Genomic DNA, 24,932 nt, shown 5'->3' on the forward strand with positions numbered 1-24,932 from the left:
AAAAGGAGAGGAGGGCTAGAAAAAAAAACCGTATCTATGAGGTGAGGCAAAGGAGAGCGGAGGAGACATCACCGAATATGAGTGATGATTAGGAGGAAAAAATACGTCTATACGAAAAGGTAAGGATGACCATAAGTGAATAGCAGCTCCATAGACGTGACTGGATAGAATTGTTGGACTGAGATGGTCGACAGTGAGACGATGGTGTAATGTAGTTAGCGATAGGTCTAGGAGTTCTTTGGCAAAGGAGAGTGAGTAAGAATGGATTGGAGGTATTTGAAGATTTAACCTTTTATGAATTTATTTTTAGTTGGATTTTCTTTAAGAGCATGGTGCTGAGGGTACAAGAAAGTCTCGTAACACACAATGTTGTTTATAACAAACACAGAAAATGTGAGAAAAAACTAGATGCAATAGATATACACGATGTCGTAGAAACATGGAAGTGCAATCATAAACACATTACTCAATTCTTAGAAAGGTAAACTTGTGCTGCATACCAAAATATAAAACAATTATTCCTTATCAACTCTTTGTTGCTTTCTGGGTCGAAAAGTTATTCACAATCTTCTTCATATGGTAAAATTAGAGGACATCCCATTGACGAAAACATTGACGTCATTTTTATAGCACGATAATACAAAGAAATAAATAACACATGACTATGATTTTGTATGAAAACATCCATGGTCCTACCTATGGGTAAGAAACAAAATTGTGTGTTTATAGTAAGTTATATAAAAAGTAAGAACATTGTGCTTGCCCTCCAGGTATTTTTGTATCCCATGCTACATGCAGCTTTTCCTTCAAAATTTGAAAATGTCATGTCTATAAAAAAATCTGAAAATCCTAGTTATAGGCCATATGGAAAAATTCCAACTGAAAATACCTTATATTCGAGGTCATACAAAAATAAAAAATCTAACAGATTTTAAAATTTTACACTATTCACTACTATTGTTGTCAGATTTGGTTATTGTGCTGTTGCCCCAAATATAAAGTATTTCGAGTTAAAAATATACTCGTTGGTAGAACATAAGAATTTTTATGTCTATTACTTTCCGATTTTTTGGCACTTTAAAACAAATGGAGATTTGGTGCACATGGACACTAGTAATCTCGTTTAAAAAAGAATAAAAACATATTTTTGATTTTTAAAAATTCTAAAAAATATCTGCACATAGACAATGCTGTACCCCACAAACATGCAATATGTCAATTTTAAATACGTTATATTCTGACCTACACGAAAATGACAAAAGTGTAGATCCATGTAGTATATTTTCAAATCTGCAAAACATATCAGATTTTGTCATTTTTATCTAGCACTAAGTAATAACGATTTCGGGTTAAGATTTTATATGATTGTGAGATGTATCATTGACAATCTTCATAATTATTTTCAGATTTTTAAATAACATACAAAAATATCTTTCATTTCTTTCAAATTGACGAGAGCCAAAAAAATCTTTAATTAAAAGAACCAATTTTGAGCCTAGTAAGCTCCAAAACAAAATAATTCCTCCTAGCCGGTCTAGTTCTCCACTTCTAGCTCCACATACAGTGTACACAAAAAAAAAGGGCAGTTATGCGTCTCCGATACGGTTGTCTCCACACGGGGTGGGTCCGGCGTTGTCACGTACTCACGTGACGCCCGGTATGGCGGCCTACCACCTGGCGCGCCGTGAGAGGCCTGCAAGTGGGCCAGCCCACGAGGTGGCACGGCACCCCATCGATCTTATCCCCAGCCGGGCCCACTCTCCCCACCCATCGCTTGCGATCCCCGCAAGGAGACAACCCGTTCTGGTCCCACCTGCATCCGCACAGGCGTCCATGGACCAGGTCCACGGTGCACGGACCCCCACGGTGCAACGCCCGAGGCCCTATAAATAAGCTCCGGCCCTTATCGCTCCCACTCTTCTCCTTCGCTTCGCTCCAGATCCGAAAACTTGGGGGAGACTGGTAGTTGGCTGCTCTGCTCGGATCGATCCGTCCACCTCAGTGGCACTTCGGTAATTAGCATGGGCCTCCTCGACAAGCTCTGGGACGACACCGTCGCCGGCCCGCAGCCCGACTCCGGCCTCGGCCGCCTCCGCAAGCTCGCCGGCCGCCCCGCCGCCGTCAAGATCAACGGTGACCGTCACCGCTAAACAAAGTCCAACATAACTGTTTGCCCTTGCTAGATGTTTTGCTCCGTGGATCTGACTAGATTTTGGTTTTTCTCACGTTCAGATGTGGCTCCGGACGCCGGGACGGTGATCCCGCCGACGACGCCGGCCGGCGGCGAGGACGCGCCGATGAAGGTCACGCGCAGCATCATGATCAAGCGCCCGGCGGGGTACCCCTCGTCGCCCAGGAGCGCGGCCAGCACGCCGCCGGCCTCGCCGCTAGGGTCCACGCCGCCCATCTCCCCGTTCGCCATGTCCCCGTTCGCCGGCGGCGGTGAGTTCCACAATGCCCCCACCCACCTTCTTGCATTAACTTTTTTTCTTTCTGGGTAGGGGTAGTCCGGTCATTTTCTTGGTCGCGTCCATTTGTGTGACGGGGAATGCCTTGTTGGGTAGCTTTCGCTTATGTGGCTTTTGTACTGGAGCTCGGAAGCGTCTAGATGGGGCTGGGGACATTTTGGACATTTCTGCCCAGGCAAGTGCTTGGGCCCCCACGTCTCTATCGTGGGTTCATGGCTGGATATCGTCGCGTTGATTATTTGACAGCTTACCATTTTTACGGTGGCTTCGAAATTCCGCAGCCAGCAGCAACAGGATAAGCGTAGCTATCAGTAAGGTTGCCTTCCAAGAGGAAATAGCGACGCGTTTCTATTTGTCCAAGAATTAAAAATGGATACGTTTTGATCTGTATTACGTATGGACCTGCTTGATCTAGTATGAGCCAAGATGATGGTTCTTAATTGGTTGTGTGCATGAAATGGTCAATAGGGTGTGTTGGCCTAACTGAAGCTAGCTCCCCGGCCGGCCCCACTTTGATAACAAAGACATATCAAGGCAAGACCATAGATTCGCCCAAATACTGTTTCAATACTGTCACCAAGGCAATAACATATATAGATCCACCAATACTGTTTCCAATTTGTCACCAAGTCACCCAACTGGACACAAGGGTTCATACTTTTCAGGAACAAGTCATGAAAATCTGATACAGAGATGACTTCGCTGTGAATCTGACACAAGAGTTCATACTTTTCTGTTAATTGACTTCGTGCATATGCTAGTGTCATATGTTCTGGTTATACCTTGGCTTAAACGAAAGATTCTTTATGTATTAGTAATGTATGAAAACAGATACTTTGTTGTGGAACCAGATTCTAGTGCCTTATTTTGGAGTTCCAGCACTTGAGGCTTAATTTATTAATGATTACAAGTTAGACAGTGATGGGATTCTAGATGAATTCAAGAAACAAGGATACTTGTAGTATAATCATTGTTTCGCTCTCCAAGTCCACAACTTCATTCTGACTTGGCAGATGCCTGTTCGATATTTACTTAATTAGCCCTTCTTGAAGCCGTCTCATACACCTCTCCTGTATTGGCAGAACTAGCAAAAACTAATGAACTTGATGAATTCATCAGAATCACATGGTAGTGCACTGAAAAACATGGCTACCTGCCTGCCTAGTATGCAGTATAAACAGTTGATTCCCCCTCAAGCTGGACGAGGCACACTTGCAGCATGCTATCTTGTTATTATATCCATTCATCAGAAATGCTATATTCTACAATCTCTTGGGGTTTATTAATTGCTCTTGCCTAAACTCGGGGACCGAATTTATAGGTGGTCGCTTCAGAAGGAAATCATCTTCGGACGCATACGAGAGGGCAACACCGCCAGGACCATCGACCAGCCACCCTCCCCCATTTGAAGTGTGACCGTTCGGCGTGCTCATGCTCGTTTTTGCTCCTCGACCGGCATCTACTAAACTAAACACAAGGCAGAGGAGAATGAAGGGAGGACATATCATAACTGGAGAAATCAAGAACGTGAGGGTCTGCCTTACCTCTACTGTGATAATATGCAGATATGTGTGTAGTGTTTCCTTCTACCATATATGCAGTGTGTGCGGGTAGGGTTATGTGTAGAGAAGGTGCTGAAAGTTGTTGCTAGTGTGCTGTGTTAGCATGTACCTAGGTCACTTGTGGGCTGCGTAGAGCTAGCTTTGGCACATAGCTCCTCGTTTGTGTTTTGTCTACTACTGTTGCGTGCGGGACTCGTCTCATCGTTGCTTCGTGTTTGTTTGTGGACTGTGGAGGATGTTGTTATGTAAAGCAGGGGGTGTCTAGCGAGGTACGAGTGTAGTATGTGTAATTTTGCTTGATGGGGTTATCTAGTTTCAGTGTATTATCTCTGTGCGTTTGCCTGAACTTTTCTGTATTATCTGTGTGTGTTTGCCTTGACCATAAACTTACTTGTCTTTTCTCTGAAGTTACTCCCTGCTTTCCTTTATACTAGCCGTCTATTTATTGAATGAATTGATGTAAACAGTAAAGGCATATGATGATTTAATCCCATACCGCACTGAAAAAACATCAGCTGGCGGGAGTATTCCTCGCTGGAGAAACTGGTTCTCTGCTAAATGCAGTCTCCTGCTGCCGTTTAGTCTGAAATAGAGATTTCTGTAGATTCTGCAAATGTGAGAAAATTTTAGTACAGTAAAACTTTTGGACTGTCACTAGATCATATAAACGTGATGAGGTGTGCTCCGGTCCCCTCAGATGTGTTGCCCTCTCATAGTCACCTGTCCGCGAGTTTGCTCTGCAGCTAAGGCACATGAATCTTATGAAGCCATTCTGCTCCGACACTCCCCATCAAGCAAAATTATACATACATGAGTCACATCTCCATGGAGTACAAATCTTGTCATTTAATCATTCTTCACAAAAATAATCAGGATAACATTTTACACTGTATCAGGATAATGAACGTTTAGGTGAAGAACGTAACGAAGTTTTTCATACTTTTGAGAACCAACCTAAGATTGGATGGTTAGGAGGGTGGTTGTACCCCCAGCCCACTAGAGTTCAAATCTCAGATTTGACATTTGTGTGTCTCATAAAGACGGAATATTCATTTAGTGGGAGGCGACGTTCCCCTCGACAGCGAGGCGTCTGTGGCGACTTCGTCAATTTCAAGATCCAATCCGCCGGCTCAGTCTTTCGGAGATACTCATAGGGTAGGGTGTGCGTATGTGCCTTCATAGGAGTGAGTGTATGCGCGTGTATGTAAGCGTCTAGATTTGTACTGTATTTCTAAAAAAAGAAGTTTTTCATACTTTTGGTAACATGCATCATACAGCAACGGTTGAATTTAGGCGTGACCAGGTTGCCCAATTTTCATGCTTGCACCTAGGGCATATACATTAGTTTAGACGGCCACCGTCTGTAATTCGCATTCATGTCATTCACAGACTCCGCTAAAGAAACCCTGGTTTGTCTATATAGCTCCTACAATTCCGGGCAACTCATCGTTCAGCAGTTAATCAATCATTAACTGTACACGATTAAAAGGGCAGAAGTAGAGCAAAGCTAATCAATCATCCGTCGCATCTTCTTCCTGAAAAGATACAGCAGGACTTCCAGATCAAACAAACTAAAAACACCATAGCTAGAGAAAGGACTGGAACGGAGAAGACCTCGATCTGCTTCGCAACAGCGGAGGAGCACTTGCTCCATAATCCGCTATGGCGCCGAGCAGGTCGTGTCATCGTCCGTTAGCCGCCTGCCGGCCGCCAGCGCCTCTGCCTACTCCCCGCATATCTTTGTGAATGGATTGATACGTACTCCTTGCAAATCAGCGAAGTTTACCCCTTCGCTCGTGAGGTCCTCACGCGTTTAGGTTTCCTCGGCTTCCCGTCGGTGGCTGCCTCCGATCTAGCCGCTTATGTGGCCTTAGGGCTACGGAGGTGCGGCGGATCGTGGCTCTCGTCGGCGAGAGGGCTCCGTTTCCCAGTTGTAGGGTCTTCGTTTCCGTATTTAGAGTTTTTGTTTGTAGGGGTGACCCTCAGGTGGTGGCGGCGACGTCTCTGTGCTCAAATTCTTTATTTCTTTCCATATGCTTTTATCGTTGTGAAGATGATCTTGGATATATTCTCAAACTACCATAGGAAAGTATTTCCTAAATATCAATTATCTTTGGACAATTGGTAATATATTATATGGTATATTTTTGGATCATATTTACATTTGGCTCATGTGCTCAATTAATTTATTTCTTGCCAAGAATTTGTTTTGTGGGTTTGACTCCCATGTGTTTTCCTTTAACTCTTATGGATCCTTCTTGTTTTACTTGAACCTTCTTAATGTTTTGATAGATATCGCTAGAGTGATGATCCCTTCTTTTGTGTATTTTGTACTCAAATGCAAAATTCTAAATAGTTCACTAATTTTGGGAGAGTAATAAACTATTAATGCATCCCCGGGTTCAACCCCATCTCGACGACAGCGTCGAAAAGCTTGTGGGTGAGGTGTGGTCTTCGAGGATTTCATCTGGCTGTCCGAATTATTAAGGAGCTTTATCGGCAGTTCATCCTATACTTCTTCGTCTCTGGGACGTTTTTGATCCATTCATCGACTTTACGTCCGCAACTAACAACGTTAGGCCTACATAGGGAGGAGCGGCAGCGGCGGCGCGTCTTCGACACGGTCTGGAGGTTGAAGATGAAAGGTTTCTCAAGGATATCGTTGCAATTTTCGTTTTTCTTGAGCTGCTTTGTACTGTTCGATGTTTATTTTAATGCTAGTGTTCTATTCACAAAAAATGGTAGAATGAAGTTAATACAACAAAATTGGCATGCATAGTTGATTTGTCGGCTAAACGTTTTTTTTTTTTTTGCCCCGCCCCCCTCTGGTTTTGGTCACTCTCCGCCACTGGTTGGACAAACCATAGGTGATTTGTGGTTGGACCAACGAACTCCCAACGATCAATTTGCGCAGAAGACGGCCATCCGACCCACGACAAGCGACGCCCTCCATACAACACAAATAGTCCTTCCTTGGGCAGAAATTTTCACGAGATTAGACCATCTTTATTCCTACCAACAGACTGTGCCATTATTCGTTTTCTGCCTCTCCCACGTCAGCAAATTTTCTATGTGGACTATATTACAAACGGCTGAGCAGATACCACTGTACAACTGACAATGGTGAAAACCGTTTCGAACCGGTTAGTGGAAATAGTTCATTTGTTTTTTCAAATACAATCTTCACTTTCAATTTGTCGTATGATTAGTATAGGGAATGCTGCTTTACTTTGGAATTTATGGAAAACAAAAACTATGCTTGTTCTTAAAGGAAAATGCCTAAGAGCATCTCCAGCCGCGTCCCCCAAAGCGTCCCCCAAACCACGCCGGATTGAGCGTTTGGGGGACGTGTTTTGTTCGTGCCGCCTTTGGGGGACGTCGCTCCCCAGCCGCGTCCCCCAAACGCCGCCCCCAATCAAGAATTCAAATTTTGTATTCAAAAGAGATCGTTCCCGCCGATCAGAGTAGCGGCGATCAGAGTAGCGCGATCAGAGTAGCGGCGATCATATTACAGACCATATAGTGCATGCTAAATTAGAAGAAGGGGTTGGTCGACGGCGACGTATCCTAAGTCAACGCAGGCCCGTCGATCACGACGACCTCGTCGCGATCTGCCTGGTGCTGTGCATACTCCGTCTCCTCCGCCGCCGTCGCGTAGGCCGACGATGGTGTAGCAGTCGAAGACGCTGCAGCCGGCTCTTGCGCCGCAGTTGCTGCCGCTGCCGCTTCCTGGGCCGCCGCGTCGGCCGCCGCCATTTTGGCTTCGATGTCGTCGAGGATCTGGCCTTTGACGAAGTTGTGCACCGCCCGCGTCCGGGGAGACATTCCCTCTGTCGACGCTCTCAGCAGGGACATGTCGTCCCTGCGTTTCTTGAGCTCCAACTTCTCCTCTTGCCTCTTGAGCAGCTCCGCCCACCTTTCGTCGTTCTTTTTGGCGCGGGAGAGAAAGGTCGAGGAGACGTCCGCGAGGCATTTCGTGATCAACGCCTGCGTCTTCTCACCCGACGCGGCGTCGGCCAAGGCGGCCTTGTTGCCAGTAGGACGCCCTGCCGACGTTGCCGATGGCGCGTCCAGATCAATGGCGTCCTTCCCCTTGGACAGCGACAGGCGCGTCAATCGCCATTTCTCATTCCCTTTGAGCTTGCTATAGCAATGCATCAGCGCGAACGGCTTATGCCCATCCGAGTTCCTCGCGTAAACCTCCATGGCCCTATCAAACTAGCCAAAGGAAGCGGAATCATTTCATCGAACACAGTGTAGGCGCTACAGATTATGGAAGAAAGAGGCGTACCATTTGGGAGAGGTCGGCGCCGCTCTCGGCTCTGGTCAGTAATTCCTGATGGTATCCATGGAAGGAGTTCACCGACGCCTGGATGATGGCCCATCGCGTCGATATTGCCTTTTGGCTCCTCTTCATTGTCACTTTCTTGTACTCGCTGTTGATGAGCTTGCGCTCATCGAACTCGGCCTTGATTCTCGCCCAATACTTCCCGTGTTTTTGGTTGGCGCCGATGATGGAGTCATGGCTCACCGTTGCCCATGACTCGCACAGACAAAGATCCTCCAAAGCCGTCCACTTGGGGCCTCGTCTGCCCGACGCCTTCTTCTTCTTTTTCTTCTTCACGCCGTCCGCGTCGACCTCCACGAGATCATCGTCACCGTCACCCTCCTCGTCTTCTTCCTCATCGCCCTCTTCGTCCTCGTCGTCGTCCTCGTCCTCCACCCCGTCCTCTTCATCGTCCTCCTCTTCCTCAGCACCCTCAGCACCGGCGCCCTCAAATTCGAGCAGCCCCCTGCGGCCAGTGAAAGGGTCGCCGTCCGCACCGGGTCCTGGCTCGCGCTGCTCGTACGCCGGGGAGTAGAGGTTGTTGGGGTTGAAGCCGCCGTGCGGCAGCGCATCCTGGTAGTGCGGCGACAAGTTAGGCGTCACGCACCTGGGAGTGGGGGCGTCGTTGTAGAAGGCGGATGACGACGGAGAGAAGACTCCCGGAACGTACACCGGCACGTTCGTACTATATGGGCTCGCGTTGGTGGCGGCGATACACCCGGCCATTATGTGGTGGTGCTGGCGCGCCGCCAGAGCCTTCTTCTCCTGCTCCGCCGCCCTCCGCCCTTTCCGCTCCGCCGTCGACATCTTTCGGCGCAGACAGTCTTGATGTCTACGCCCCCTCCTTTTCCTGTAGACAGTGTTGGGCCTCCAAGAGCAGAGGTTTGTAGAACAGCAGCAAGTTTCCCTTAAGTGGATCACCCAAGGTTTATCGAACTCAGGGAGGAAGAGGTCAAAGATATCCCTCTCATGCAACCCTGCAACCACAAAGCAAGAAGTCTCTTGTGTCCCCAACACACCTAATACAATAGGTGCACTAGTTCGGCGAAGAGATAGTGAGACGCAAGTAACATGGATGAGTATGAGTGATAATAGCAATCTGAATGAAATATGGCAGCGAGTAAACATTCAACAAAACAGTAGACAAACGGAGATTCGATGCTTGGAAGCAAGGCCCAGGGATCCTGCTTTCACTAGTGGACACTCTCAACATTGATCACATAACAGAATAGATAAATGCATACTCTACACTCTTGTTGGATGATGAACACCATTGCGTAGGATTACACGAACCCTCAATGCCGGAGTTAACAAGCTCCACAATTCAATGTTCATATTTAAATAACCTTAGAGTGTAAGATAGATCAATACGACTAAACCAAGTACTAACATAGCATGCACACTGTCACCTTCACACTATGTAGGAGGAATAGATCACATCAATACCATCATAGCAATAGTTAACTTCATAATCTACAAGAGATCATAATCATAGCATACGCCAAGTACTAACACGGATGCACACACTGTCACCATTACACCGTGCAGGAGGAATAAAACTACTTTAATAACATCACTAGAGTAGCACATAGATGAATAATGATACAAAACTCATATGAATCTCAATCATGTAAAGCAGCTCATGAGATTATTGTATTGAGGTACATGGGAGAGAGATGAACCACATAGCTACAGCGGAGCCCTCAGCCTCGGGGGTGGATTACTCCCTCCTCATCATGGAGGCAGCGATGGCGGTGAAGACGGCAGTGGAGATGGCTCCGGGGGCAATTCCCCGTCCCGGCAGGGTGCCGGAACAGCGACTTCTGTCCCCCGAAGTGGACTTTCGCGATGGCGGCGGCTCTGGATGGTTTTCTCTGTTTCCGTCGAACTTGATAGGGTTTTCGCGACGGAGGCTTTAAATAGGCGGAAGGGCAGCCTCGGAGGGGGCCTGGGGCCACCACACCATAGGTCGGCGCGGCCCCCCCTCTGGCCGCGCCAGGGTGTGGTGTGGGGCCCCCAGGGCTTCCCTCTGGCGGCTCTCGGGTGTTCTGGATGCTTCCGGGCAAAATAGGAACCTGGGCGTTGATTTCGTCCGATTCCGAGAATATTTCGTTACTAGGATTTCTGAAACCAAAAACAGCAGAAAACAGGAACTGGCACTTCGGCATCTTGTTAATAGGTTAGTTCCAGAAAATGCACGAATATGACATAAAGTGTGCATAAAACATGTAGACAACATCAATAATGTGGCATGGAACATAAGAAATTATCGATACGTTGGAGACGTATCAGCATCCCCAAGCTTAGTTTCTGCTCGTCCCGAGCAGGTAAACGATAAACAAAGATAATTTCTGGAGTGACATGCCATCATAAACTTGATCATACTATTGTAAACACATGTAATGAATGCAGCGATCAAAACAATGTATATGACATGAGTAAACAAGTGAATCATATAGCAAAGACTTTTCATGAATAGTACTTCAAGACAAGCATCAATAAGTCTTGCATAAGAGTTAACTCATAAAGCAATAATTCATAGTAGAAGCATTGAAGCAACACAAAGGAAGATTAAGTTTCAGCGGTTGCTTTCAACTTGTAACATGTATATCTCATGGATATTGTCAACATAGAGTAATATAATAAGTGCAATATGCAAGTATGTAGGAATCAATGCACAGTTCACACAAGTGTTTGCTTCTTGAGGTGGAGAGAAATAGGTGAACTGACTCAACAATAAAAGTAAAAGAATGGTCCTCCATAGAGGAAAGCATCGATTGCTATATTTGTGCTAGAGCTTTGGTTTTGAAAACAAGAAACAATTTTGTCAACGGTAGTAATAAAGCATATGTATCATGTAAATTATATCTTACAAGTTGCAAGCCTCATGCATAGTATACTAATAGTGCCCGCACCTTGTCCTAATTAGCTTGGACTACCGGATCATCGCAATGCACATGTTTTAACCAAGTGTCACAATGGGGTACCTCTATGCCGCCTGTACAAAGGTCTAAGGAGAAAGCTCGCATTGGATTTCTCGCTATTGATTATTCTCAACTTAGACATCCATACCGGGACAACATAGACAACAGATAATGGACTCCTCTTTTATGCATAAGCATGTAACAACAATTAATTTTTCTCATTTGAGATTGAGGATATATGTCCAAAACTGAAACTTCCACCATGGATCATGGCTTTAGTTAGCGGCACAATGTTCTTCTCTAACAATATGCATGCTCTAACCATAAGGTGGTAGATCGCCCTTACTTCAGACAAGACGAACATGCATAGCAACTCACATGATATTCAACAAAGAGTAGTTGATGGCGTCCCCAGGAACATGGTTATCGCACAACAAGCAACTTAATAAGAGATAAAGTGCATAAGTACATATTCAATACCACAATAGTTTTTAAGCTATTTGTCCCATGAGCTATATATTGCAAAGGTAGAGGATAGAAATTTAAAGGTAGCACTTCAAGCAATTTACTTTGGAATGGCGGAGAAATACCATGTAGTAGGTAGGTATGGTGGACACAAATGGCATAGTGGTTGGCTCAAGTATTTTGGATGCATGAGAAGTAATCCCTCTCGATACAAGGTTTAGGCTAGCAAGGTTATTTGAAACAAACACAAGGATGAACCGGTGCAGCAAAACTCACATAAAAGACATATTGAAACATTATAAGACTCTACACTGTCTTCCTTGTTGTTCAAACTCAAAACTAGAAATTATCTAGACTTTAGAGAAACCAAATATGCAAACCAAATTTTAGCAAACTCTATGTCTTTCTTCATTAATGGGTGCAAAGCATATGATGCAAGAGCTTAAACATGAGCACAACAATTGCCAAGTATCACATTATCCAAGACATTATAGCAATTACTACATGTATCATTTTCCAATTCCAACCATATAACAATTTAACGAAGAAGAAACTTCGCCATGAATACTATGAGTAAAGCCTAAGGACATACTTGTCCATATGCTACAGCGGAGCGTGTCTCTCTCCCACAAGGTGAATGCTAGGATCCATTTTATTCAAACAAAACAAAGAACAAAAACAAACCGACGCTCCAAGAAAAGCACAAGATGTGATGGAATAAAAATATAGTTTCAGGGGAGGAACCTGATAATGTTGTCGATGAAGAAGGGGATGCCTTGGGCATCCCCAAGCTTAGACGCTTGAGTCTTCTTAGAATATGCAGGGGTGAACCACCGGGGCATCCCCAAGCTTAGAGCTTTCACTCTCCTTGATCATGTTGTATCATCTCCCTCTCTTGATCCTTGAAAACTTCCTCCACACCAAACTCGAAACAAACTCATTAGAGGGTTAGTGCATAATCAAAAACTCACGTGTTCAGAGGTGACACAATCATTCTTAACACTTCTGGACATTGCTCAAAGCTACTGGAAGTTAATGGAACAAAGAAATCCATCCCACATAGCAAAAGAAGCAATGCGAAATAAAAGGCAGAATCTGTCAAAACAGAACAGTCCGTAAAGACGAATTTTATTGAGGCACCAGACTTGTTCAAATGAAAATGCTCAAATTGAATGAAAGTTGCGTACATATCTGAGGATCAGTCACGTAAATTGGCATAATTTTCTGAGTTACCTACAGAGAATTTTGCCCAGATTCGTGACAGCAAAGAAATCTGTTTCTGCGCAGTAATCCAAATCTAGTATCAACCTTGCTATCAACGACTTTACTTGGCACAACAAAACACAAAACTAAGATAAGGAGAGGTTGCTACAGTAGTAAACAACTTCCAAGACACAAATATAAAACAAAGTACTGTAGCAAAATAACACATGGGTTATCTCCCAAGAAGTTCTTTCTTTATAGCCATTAAGATGGGCTCAGCAGTTTTAATGATGCACTCGCAAGAAATAGTATTTGAAGCAAAAGAGAGCATCAAGAGGCAAATTCAAAACACATTTAAGCCTAACATGCTTCCTATGCAGAGGAATTCTGTACACAAATGAATTCATGAAGAACAAAGTGACAAGCATAAGAGGATAAAACACGAGTAACTTCAAGATTCTCAACATAAAGAGGGGAAACTTAATATTATTAAGATGCATATAACCATATTTCCCTCTCTCATAATAACCTTCAGTAGCATCATTGATGAAATCCACAATATACCCATCACTTAAAACATTCTTATCATGGTTCATATGCATAGAAGTATCATTAATTTTGGCATAAGAAGAGTTATTCTCATTAATAGTAATTGGAGCAAGATTATTATCAAGAATTTGAACATGGTAAACAAGTTGCATATTAAAAGAATTGTTTTTGGTAATCCAATCATGACTATGACAAGTTTCATAAGGGTAGTTATAACCTATATCATAGCATTCTTTATAATAATCATCAAAGATCGGAGGCGCAGTGCCATCATAAGAAATATAATAGTTATCTTTCACAGTCAGTTTATCTGTGTCCATACCATCATTGTTATTAGAAGGAGATGTATCAAGAACGTAATGACCAGTAGCAAAAGGATTTTCAAACACCTCTTCCCCAAGCTTAGAGCTTTCTATATCATTATGGGAGGAAGCATGGATAGCACTGACACTATGGCAATTATTGTCATCATCATTTTCAGAATTAGTTTACCAGAGATTTGTAATATCAAAAGTAGTGTGCTCATTCAAATCATGATTGCTAATGTATGTAGAGGGCATAGGAAGATCATCGTATTCAGATTCATTATCACAATAATCATTAGGAGCAACATACTTACGGTTACCTAGCGTTATCTCATTCACGCGGGGATACGCTGTTACCTCTTTCTTTTTATTCTCCTTCTTCTTCTTCTTCTTCGTTCCCTTCTTCTTCTTCTTCTTCTCTTCCTTCTCCTCGTTCCCTTCTTTAGGAGGAAGAGGCTTGAAGGGTAGCTTGTCCGCATAACCTGATTTACTTTCAGAAACAATAGAAGAAACTTGGGAGGATCCCTCCTTTTCATTAATTAGTTGAAAACACACAAATGGTCCTATCATATTTTGGCAAGGTGTCATCTTCTAAAATATTTTGTATGTAAGTATTTGTATGGCTATTATCAATGCAATAAGAAAAACACCCATGCAGGACATCATCAATATCAAGATCACTCATATGTAACAAAGAGATTTTTCTCGACAGTTCTTCACACCCCAAAAATAATGTAAGTTCATCATGCTGATTAGGAGTAATTTCACCATCACAATACAAATTTGCAGCACTCATTGGGTTCAAATTATCATTGGAGGAGCATTGAAAATTAAAATGACCCACTTCATGGCAAACTTCACAAATAAAAGGATAGAGGGCACAAACTTTTTTACCAAGATCATCTAGAGCCCTAAGCCACTTTCTAGTTTTTTTAGTAGTATGATGGATACAATATTCATCTTTGATTTGATTAATTCCACAAGGTCTATGTATTCCACAAAAATTAACATGCTTATAGGAAATAGCATTCTTAGGAGTTTGAGCATGCTTATTGCAATAATTAACAACAATTTCATTCTTCATGCAAGCCTCTTTAAAAGGTTCATGATACTTATCAAAATTCTTTTTAGGCAATTCAAAATGAGAAGAAAAGGCTTTATAAAGATTTGCAGCAACTTGAGAGTCAAGACCATAAGTAGCACTCATATTTCGAAATTTATCGGTATCCATAAAAGCTTCAATGCATTCATAATCATAATTTATACCTGACTCTTTACCTTTGTCGTTCTCCCATCCTTCAGCGTTGTCCTCAATCCGATCAAGAAGATCCCACCTAGCTTCAGCCTCTTTGCTTGTGAAAGATCCTTCCGAACACGCGTCCAGATAGTCCTTATGTTGTCTTGAAAGCCTCGCATAAAAATTATTAACAATAACATTACGGGGGAGCTCATGAATGGGACATTTGAGCATTAGTGACTTCAGTCTCCCCCACGCTTGAGAAATACTCTCTCCAGCACGAGGATAAAAGTTATAAATATAATTCCTATCAATATGCACTTCATGAGGAGGATAAAATTTAGAATAAAAGAGAGATGCAATTTCCTCCCAACCAAGAGAATGTCTATTCTCCAACAATTTATACCAATGCGCCGCTTTACTGTACAGCGAAAACAGAGAATAGCTTCCTCCTCACTTCATCCATAGAGATACCTGCACACTTGAATAACCCGCATAATTCGTGCAAAAACAGTAAATGATCTCTAGGATGGACAGTTCCATCCCCTTTATAGTGGTTGTCCATAACACGTTCAATAATTTTCATAGGTATTTTATACGGAATACTTTCAGCAGGTGGATTTAAAATATCAGAAGCATCATTAGAGTTATCGCATATGGGAGATAAAGCATTATCAGAGCAAAATATTTCTTCCAAAGCTGAGGAGCAAAAAAGATTATTTTTATATAAACTAGCTTCCCCAAGCTTAGACTTATCCATAGTATTAGCAGTAATTGCATTCATACTAATAACATCGCTACTAGCATGCAAATAAGGTTCCATAGGTTTTTTAATTTTCGCATCAAACAATTCTAAATCAGGAAAAAGATTAAAAAGCTCACCAATTTTTTTGTTGTTTTCCATTATGCCTAACTAGTGTAAACAAGAAACAAAAAGATGCAATTGCAGGATCTAAAGGAAATAGCTTCGAGTACTTACAACGGCGCCGGAAAATAGCTTAGTAGCCGAGATCCGGAGTGTGAGTACCTTTTACCTTTCCTCCCCGGCAACGGCGCCAGAAAATAGCTTGATGTCTACGCCCCCTCCTTTTCCTGTAGACAGTGTTGGGCCTCCAAGAGCAGAGGTTTGTAGAACAGCAGCAAGTTTCCCTTAAGTGGATCACCCAAGGTTTATCGAACTCAGGGAGGAAGAGGTCAAAGATATCCCTCTCATGCAACCCTACAACCACAAAGCAAGAAGTCTCTTGTGTCCCCAACACACCTAATACAATAGGTCACTAGTTCGGCGAAGAGATAGTGAGACGCAAGTAATATGGATGAGTATGAGTGATAATAGCAATCTGAATGAAATATGGCAGCGAGTAAACATTCAACAAAACAGTAGACAAACGGAGATTCAATGCTTGGAAGCAAGGCCCAGGGATCCTGCTTTCACTAGTGGACACTCTCAACATTGATCACATAACAGAATAGATAAATGCATACTCTACACTCTTGTTGGATGATGAACACCATTGCGTAGGATTACACGAACCCTCAATGCCGGAGTTAACAAGCTCCACAATTCAATGTTCATATTTAAAGAACCTTAGAGTGTAAGATAGATCAATACGACTAAACCAAGTACTAACATAGCATGCACACTGTCACCTTCACACTATGTAGGAGGAATAGATCACATCAATACCATCATAGCAATAGTTAACTTCATAATCTACAAGAGATCATAATCATAGCATACGCCAAGTACTAACACGGATGCACACACTGTCACCATTACACCGTGCAGGAGGAATAAAACTACTTTAATAACATCACTAGAGTAGCACATAGATGAATAGTGATACAAAACTCATATGAATCTCAATCATGTAAAGCAGCTCATGAGATTATTGTATTGAGGTACATGGGAGAGAGATGAACCACATAGCTACAGCGGAGCCCTCAGCCTCGGGGGTGGATTACTCCCTCCTCATCATGGAGGCAGCGATGGCGGTGAAGAAGGCGGTGGAGATGGCTCCGGGGGCAATTCCCCGTCCCGGCAGGGTGCCGAGAAAGCGACTTCTGTCCCCCGAATTGGACTTTCGCGATGGCGGTGGCTCTGGATGGTTTTCTCTGTTTTCGTCGAACTTGATAGGGTTTTCGCGACGGAGGCTTTAAATAGGCGGAAGGGCAGCCTCGGAGGGGGCCTGGGGCCACCACACCATAGGGCGGCGCGGCCCCCCTTCTGGCCGCGCCAGGGTGTGGTGTGGGGCCCCCAGGGCTTCCCTCTGGCGGCTCTCGGGTGTTCTGGATGCTTCCGGGCAAAATAGGAACCTGGGCGTTGATTTCGTCCGATTCCGAGAATATTTTGTTACTAGGATTTCTGAAACCAAAAACAGCAGAAAACAGGAACTGGCACTTCGGCATCTTGTTAATAGGTTAGTTCCAGAAAATGCACGAATATGACATAAAGTGTGCATAAAACATGTAGATAACATCAATAATGTGGCATGGAACATAAGAAATTATCGATACGTTGGAGACGTATCAAGTCTTCATGCCACTGATCATCGGACAATCCTTCCGGCCTCTTCTTCGGGGCCGGCGCCTTCCGCGGCTTCGCGAACGGCGCTTTCGCCCCTTTCGTCACATTGCCCGGCGGCTTCTTGGCCGCTTTCTTGGCCATCTTCTTGGGGGCTACCGGCGGTGTCATGGAATGGGGAGAAGGTAGCGGCGGCGGGTGGACGGCGGGAGGGAGAAACGAATCAGCGAGGGAAAGGAGAAATGAATTGGCGGCGGGGAAAGGAGAAATGAATTGGCGGCGGGGGAGGCCAGAAATGCGCGGCGGGATAGGCGCGATATGGCGGGAGGGGCGGGATTTGGCGGGACTGGGAGACGATTTTTCACTGAGCCGCTGACGAGTCGGCCCCGCCACTCCCCGCCTCGCTTTTCGTTGTGTCCGGCGTCCCCGGTGCATCCCCTGTGGGACGGGGACGGGCTCGGGGCGCCGGACACCGTATCGGGCCGCGCCGGACAAAAATGGGCTTTGGGGGACGCGGCCGGAACGCATTTTTTGTCCGGCGCGCCCCAAATCCCTTTGGGGGACGCTTTGGGGGACGCGGCTGGAGATGCTCTAATAACCCCACTGATGTTATTTTCTCGATGTGTTGTCATCTCTTCTGAAGGATTGGAACATTCTACAGAAAGGAAAAAAATCAGAAGAACCGGTGCATGTTTCTAATCGGATTGGATGGAGGTGTTCGGGAGAAGTAATGGATGAGCACATGTGACAAGAAGAATCTGCGAGATTGAAGGACTTCAACGGCGATTTGCACAAAAATAACCCAAAAGTGAAAGAAAAGCACAGATTGACCCTCCGGCGAAACTATTTCACCAATCTAACCCTTTTGTGTGGCGCCCCTCCCATCGGCGCCACACATGCCCCTCCAACCGGCGCCACTCTCCCAGCCGACGTGGCGCCGTCGACGCTGAGCTGGTGCGTAGATCCGACGTGGTAGCATGTGTGGCACCCCTCCCATCGGCGCCACACATGCCAACTTATATCAAGTTTTCGGTCGAAAACATCCAGGGGCACGTCTGGGACTTAGCCGTTTTGGCGAGCCTCTATGTGTGGCGCCGATGCCACGGGCGCCACACTAGCATGTGTGGCGCCGATGCCACGGGTGCCACACATCCACTTAAGTGTGGCGCCCGCCCCCAGCCCGAACCTCTCTTTCTCTTCTTTCTCTCCTCTCTTTCTCTCCTTCAACTGCCGCCGCCGGCCGCCTCTCCTCCGCCCCCACCAAATCCTCCACGGATTGGACAGATCTGGCCGGCCAAATCCATCCCCATACAATCCTCAAGGTATTCCCCTTTGTTCCCCTTCGATTCATCCAAGATTTGTTCCGGTTTAATTCGATTTAGCCGTTTTGCCTAGATTGGAAATGTTGGCTGTGTTTGAACCATAGATTTGTATGCATGTGTTTGAACCATAGATTTGAACCATAGATTTGTTGGAACCATAGATTGTATGCATGTGTTTGAACCATAGATGTTAAATTTTGCTAGATTGTATGCATTGTATCCAAAGATGTTTGAACCATAGGTTTGTACATGAACCCTAGACATGGAAACTATTTGGATATATTGTATGCATTGTATCCAAAGATTGTATGCATTGTATCCAAAGATGTTTGAACCATAGGTTTGTACATGAACCCTAGACATGGAAACTAGATTTGAAATGGCTATGTATGTGTTGAAATGGGTATGTAAGTGTTGAATGTGTATGTGTAGGAACCCTAGATATGTATGTATCCTAGATTTGTGGAGGAACCCTAGGCATCAAATTTCATGAATGTGTATGGTGTTCTATCCCTAGATATGAATGTATATGTATGTATTTGATGTATTTGTGATGGCTTATTTGGATATATTCTCATGTATGTGTTGCTCATAATATGGTGTATTTGTGTAAACATGTAGGATGGTGTGGCTCCTGGATCAAGAGTATGACAGGGATCACCGGTGAAAGAACATCTCTCATATTATGTTTTGTGTGTTTGATGTCAATGTACGTGATACACTAATGTTTGTCTAAGTGGTCCAGGAATTATATAGATATATTTATATGTGTGATGGATGTGGTTAGACATGTCAAAAAGAAGCTGAAAAGGATCACCAGGCCGGATAATCCGGGCCGGATATTTTCAAAATATCCGGCCCCCATTTTTCGGCTAAGGACTTGAGGAATTGTGGCTCAGTATGTTTCTGGATAGGGGCTAGACATTTGCCCGGATATTTGCCCGGTTTTGTCCCAGGGCCGGATTATCCGGGCCGGATATTTCCAAAATATCCGGCCCCCTCGAAAATGGCTAAGGACCTGAAGAAAAGGAGCTCTGGACTGGGGTCGGACAATTGGCCGGATATTTACCTGGTTTTGTCCCGAAGGCCGGATTTTCGGGGGGGGGGGGGGGGCGGATTATCCGGCCCTTACTTAGGCCGGATTATCCAGCCCTCCGGAAGCCCCAACGGCTGGATTTTGGAGAGGGTTATTTATACCCCCCCTTCTTCTACCTTGCTCCTTGCTCAATCATTGCACAAAATTCTGCCAAGTCTCACCTCCATTAGAGCCACCTCAAGAACACAAGATTTGCAAGATCTCCTTCCTCCCCCAACCAAAGCTCTTGATCTTTGGAGATTCGAAGGAGAAGACACCGATCTACATCCTCACCGAAGCGATTTACATTTCCCCCTCATTTGTTTGAGGGATCTCTTGCTAGTGTTCCTATTTGGTTCCCTAGTTGATTTGTGTTGATGTGTTGTTGTTGACGTGTTGTTGTTGATTGTTGTATTGTTACAGATTTGGGAGCCTCCAATTTGGTTGTGGATGTGTGCCCCAAGAACCTTGTAAAGGCCTGGTTTCCGCCTCGAGGAAATCCCTTAGTGGAAGTGGGCTAGGCCTTCGTGGCGTTGCTCATAGGAGATCTGAGTGAAGCCTTCGTGGCTGTTGGTTTGGCTTTCATAGCAACCACACTCCTCCAAACGTAGACGTACCTTCTTGCAAAGGAAGGGAACTACGGGAATCATCTCCGTGTCATCGCGTGCTCCACTCTCGGTTACCTCTATCCTATTCTATCTCTTATATTGTGTAGCTATATCTTGCTTAGTTGATTGCCTTGTCATATAGGTAAATTCACTTAGTTGCATATCTAGAGAATTTACCTTTGTGTCAAGCCTAAATTGAAAAAGAACTAAAAATTGGTTAGCACCTATTCACCCCCCTCTAGGTGCGGCATACGATCCTTTCAATTGGTATCAGAGCCTCGGCTCTTATTTCGGACTTAACTGCCTAAGAGTATGCCGGACGAAGTACCTATGGAAGGGGACGCTAAGATGGTCACCATGGATGATATCAATTCGTTGAGGTCATCCATGGAAGCTCAAATGGAAAGCATGAGAAAGATGATTTCCAAGCTTTTGACTCCGCCCCGTCCCGTGGCTCCCACCAAAGAGGTTAATGTCACGGATGCGTTAGAAGAGGGAAATGCTTCGGTATTACCCTCCTCTACCAAACCCGCGAATGGTGATAACTTAAACACTATCACATCCCCCATTGCATCTCCTAGGGGAACTAGTGGAGGTGAGAGCTACAATCGAGTGGCTCCATCCTTTCTATCTCCCGATATACCGGTTCCCCATCCTCATATAAACATTCGGGGCGACCCACCTAAGTTTTCCGTTAATGATTTCGATACTTGGAAATTTGAGTTTAGCTCTCATGTTCGCAGTGCCTCCAATGAACTTTGGAGAATCATCGTGGAAGGCTTCAAGCCTTACAACCCCGACAAGTTGACTAGAAGAGAAGCCGTTGATAGTCAACTCAACAACACCGCCTTGCACATGATTCAAACTAGTGTGGGGACAAAGGAGTTGTTTCGTGTTCGGCATTTCACCACCGCCAAGGATGCTTGGGATGGTTTGGCCGCTAGTTGCATTGGAAGTGAGAGCACAAGAAGGAACAAGTATAATGCTCTTCAGAATAAAGACGAAGGATTCATGAGGCTACCGGATGAAGATCATGAAGTCATGTATGGAAGACTTCTCACTGTTGCCGATGCTTTCCGGAATGTTGGTGCCACTCACATCGATGACTCTTGGATCAAGGAAAAGTACATCGATTGCATGATGCCGTTTGAACCTATTGATGTCAAGACTCTTGTCGGTAGAGAATTCTATCCCTCTCTCACCTCTCAACAAGCCGTGCACGATATGCAAGCTCTCAAGGTGCTTGAGCAAAACTCTCATGATTCTCGCAATCGTGCTCTTGGGATGTCAAAAGGGTCCAATCTTGCCTTGGTGGTCAACTTCGTGGAAGAAGTGATTCCTCAAGAATCTTATAGGGCATCTTGGAGCATGTCCTATCCGGAAGACTTGGAACATCACTACCATGACCACATGGCATTCCATGCAAAAACCTTTTGGATTGACCCATCCAAGGCCAAAGAAGACAACATCAAGAGAAACAACTCAAGGGGTCCCACAAGCTCGGGCCCAAGAACAAGATCTTGCTACAATTGCAATGACAAGCACCATTTCATTGCCGAATGTCCCTATGAGAATAGGGAGACTCATGGTGGAAGGCTCATCCCCAAGGACAAGAGCAAAGACTCAAAGGGCAAGTATTCAAAGCCCCCCAACAAGAAATTCTATAACAAGAACAAGAAGGGCAAAAGGCCCTCAAGGATTGTGCTAGTGACTAAAGAAGAATATTCTTCCGATGAGATTGAAAGTGCTAGTGATGATGAAGAGGAAAGCTCAAGAGAAGTGGCCGCCATTGTCACTACCAACATTCCCTCCTCCTCTCTCTTTGATTCACCCAATGAGAATCCTCAATTCAAGAATGCACATTGCTTCATGGCAAGGTCCACCTTGGACACATTGATACGTCTCCGACGTATCGATAATTTCTTATGTTCCATGCCACATTATTGATGATATCTACATGTTTTATGCATACTTTATGTCATATTTATGCATTTTCCGGCACTAACCTATTAACGAGATGCCGAAGAGCAGTTCTTTGTTTCTGCTGTTTTTGGTTTCAGAAATCCTAGTAAGGAAATATTCTCGGAATTGGACGAAATCAACGCCCAGGGGCCTATTTTCACACGAAGCTTCCAGAAGTCCGAGGGAGAGACGAAGTGGGGCCACGGGGCGTCGCCACAGTAGGGCGGCGCAGCCCAGGGGGGCCCGCGAGGCCCAGGGGGGCCCGCGCGGCCCTAGCGTGTGGGGCCCCCGTGACGCCCCCTGACCTATCTCCTCCGCCTACTTAAAGCCTTCGTCGCAAAACCCCCAGTACCGAGAGCCACGATACGGAAAACCTTCCAGAGATGCCGCCGCCGCCAATCCCATCTCGGGGGATTCAGGAGATCGCCTCCGGCACCCTGCCGGAGAGGGGAATCATCTCCCGGAGGACTCTTCACCGCCATGGTCGCCTCCGGAGTGATGAGTGAGTAGTTCACCCCTGGACTATGGGTCCATAGCAGTAGCTAGATGGTTGTCTTCTCCTAATTGTGCTTCATTGTCGGGTCTTGTGAGCTACCTAACATGATCAAGATCATCTATCTGTAATGCTATATGTTGTGTTTGTTGGGATCCGATGGATAGAGAATACTATGTTATGTTGATTATCAATCTATTACCTATGTGTTGTTTATGATCTTGCATGCTCTCCGTTATTAGTAGAGGCTCTGGCCAAGTTTTTGCTAGTAACTCCAAGAGGGAGTATTTATGCTCGATAGTGGGTTCATGCCTCCATTAAATCTGGGACAGTGACAGAAAGTTCTAAGGTTGTGGATGTGCTGTTGCCACTAGGGATAAAACATCGATGCTATGTTCAAGGATGTAGTTATTGATTACATTACACACCATACTTAATGCAATTGTTTGTTGTTTGCAACTTAATACTGGAAGGGGTTCGGATGATAACCTGAAGGTGGACTTTTTAGGCATAGATGCATGCTGGATAGCGGTCTATGTACTTTGTCGTAATGCCCAATTAAATCTCACTATACTCATCATATCATGTATGTGCATGGTCATGCCCTCTTTATTTGTCAATTGCCCAACTGTAATTTGTTCACCCAACATGCTATTTATCTTATGGGAGAGACGCCTCTAATGAACTGTGGACCCCGGTCCATTCTTTACATCGAATACAATCTACTGCAATACTTGTTCTACTGTTTTCTGCAAACAATCATCATCCACACTATACATCTAATCCTTTGTTACAGCAAGCCGGTGAGATTGACAACCTCACTATTACGTTGGGACAAAGTACTTTGGTTGTGTTGTGCAGGTTCCACGTTGGCGCCGGAATCCCTGGTGTTGCGCCGCACTACATCTCGCCGCCATCAACCTTCAACGTGCTTCTTGGCTCCTACTGGTTCGATAAACCTTGGTTTCTTACTGAGGGAAAACTTGCCGTTGTACGCATCACACCTTCCTCTTGGGGTTCCCAACGGTCGCGTGCTGTACGCGTATCAAGACTGTTTTCTGGCGCCGTTGCCGGGGAGATCAAGACACGCAGCAAGAGGAGTCTCCACATCCAATCTCTTTACTTTGTTTTTTGTCTTGCCTTTATTTTATTTACTACTTTGTTTGCTGCATTATATCAAAATACAAAAAAATTAGTTGCTAGCTTTACTTTATTTACTGTCTTGTTTGCATTCTTCATATTAAAAACACAAAAAAATTAGTTACTTGCATTTACTTTATCTAGTTTGTTTTATTTACTATTGCTAAAATGAGTAATCCTGAAGTTGAAGTTCGTTCGTTTAAGCAACAAGGGGGAGAATGTTTAAAAGATGCTTGGTATAGAATTAGTGATTCCCATAATAGGTGCACTAAGAATCACTCCACCACTATCTTACTCAGGAATTTTTATGTTGGTATCTCTAGCTGGAATAGGTATGTCTTGATTGTCTCGCGGGAGGTAACTTCCTAGGTACTCCTGCTTTAGAAGCTAGTTGCATTATTGAGAGTCTATTTGGAATACCACCTGTTAATGAAGTTAAAATTGAAACCTCTCTTGAAGATGTCATGAAAAAGTTGGAAACCATAGAGCAAAACCTTCCAAGTATTGAGACTAATTTGGGAGCATTACTTGATAGCACTGATAAACTTGATAAATCTCTAGGTGGAGTTAATGAGAGAATTGCCATCTTAGAAGCATGTGCTATTCATGATAATCAAACCCAAAGGATTAGTGAACTTGAAGAAGCTATGGGAACCTTAGGTTCAACTTTTTCATCTATTAAGTTTAGAGAGAAAGCTTATGTGGGTAAGGAGCAAAAGTTTATGTATGTCTCTAAGGTGCCTAAACCAAAAAGCTATTATAGGCCTA

General features: G+C 44.5%; 1 protein-coding gene across 1 annotated transcript; it reads left to right on the forward strand.

Moving 5' to 3' along the window:
* The first annotated feature begins 1,920 nt into the window (after nt 1-1,920).
* On the forward strand, nt 1,921-4,360 carry LOC127331585 (dormancy-associated protein homolog 3). The gene is made up of 3 exons (XM_051357756.2): nt 1,921-2,133; nt 2,233-2,442; nt 3,790-4,360. The coding sequence occupies exons 1-3, from the start codon at nt 2,022-2,024 to the stop codon at nt 3,882-3,884; spliced, it is 417 nt and encodes a 138-aa protein (XP_051213716.1). The 5' UTR covers nt 1,921-2,021; the 3' UTR covers nt 3,885-4,360.
* The last annotated feature ends 20,572 nt before the right edge of the window (nt 4,361-24,932 follow it).

This window comes from Lolium perenne, chromosome 4 (genome assembly GCF_019359855.2).
Source record: "Lolium perenne isolate Kyuss_39 chromosome 4, Kyuss_2.0, whole genome shotgun sequence".
Lineage (NCBI taxonomy): Eukaryota > Viridiplantae > Streptophyta > Magnoliopsida > Poales > Poaceae > Lolium > Lolium perenne.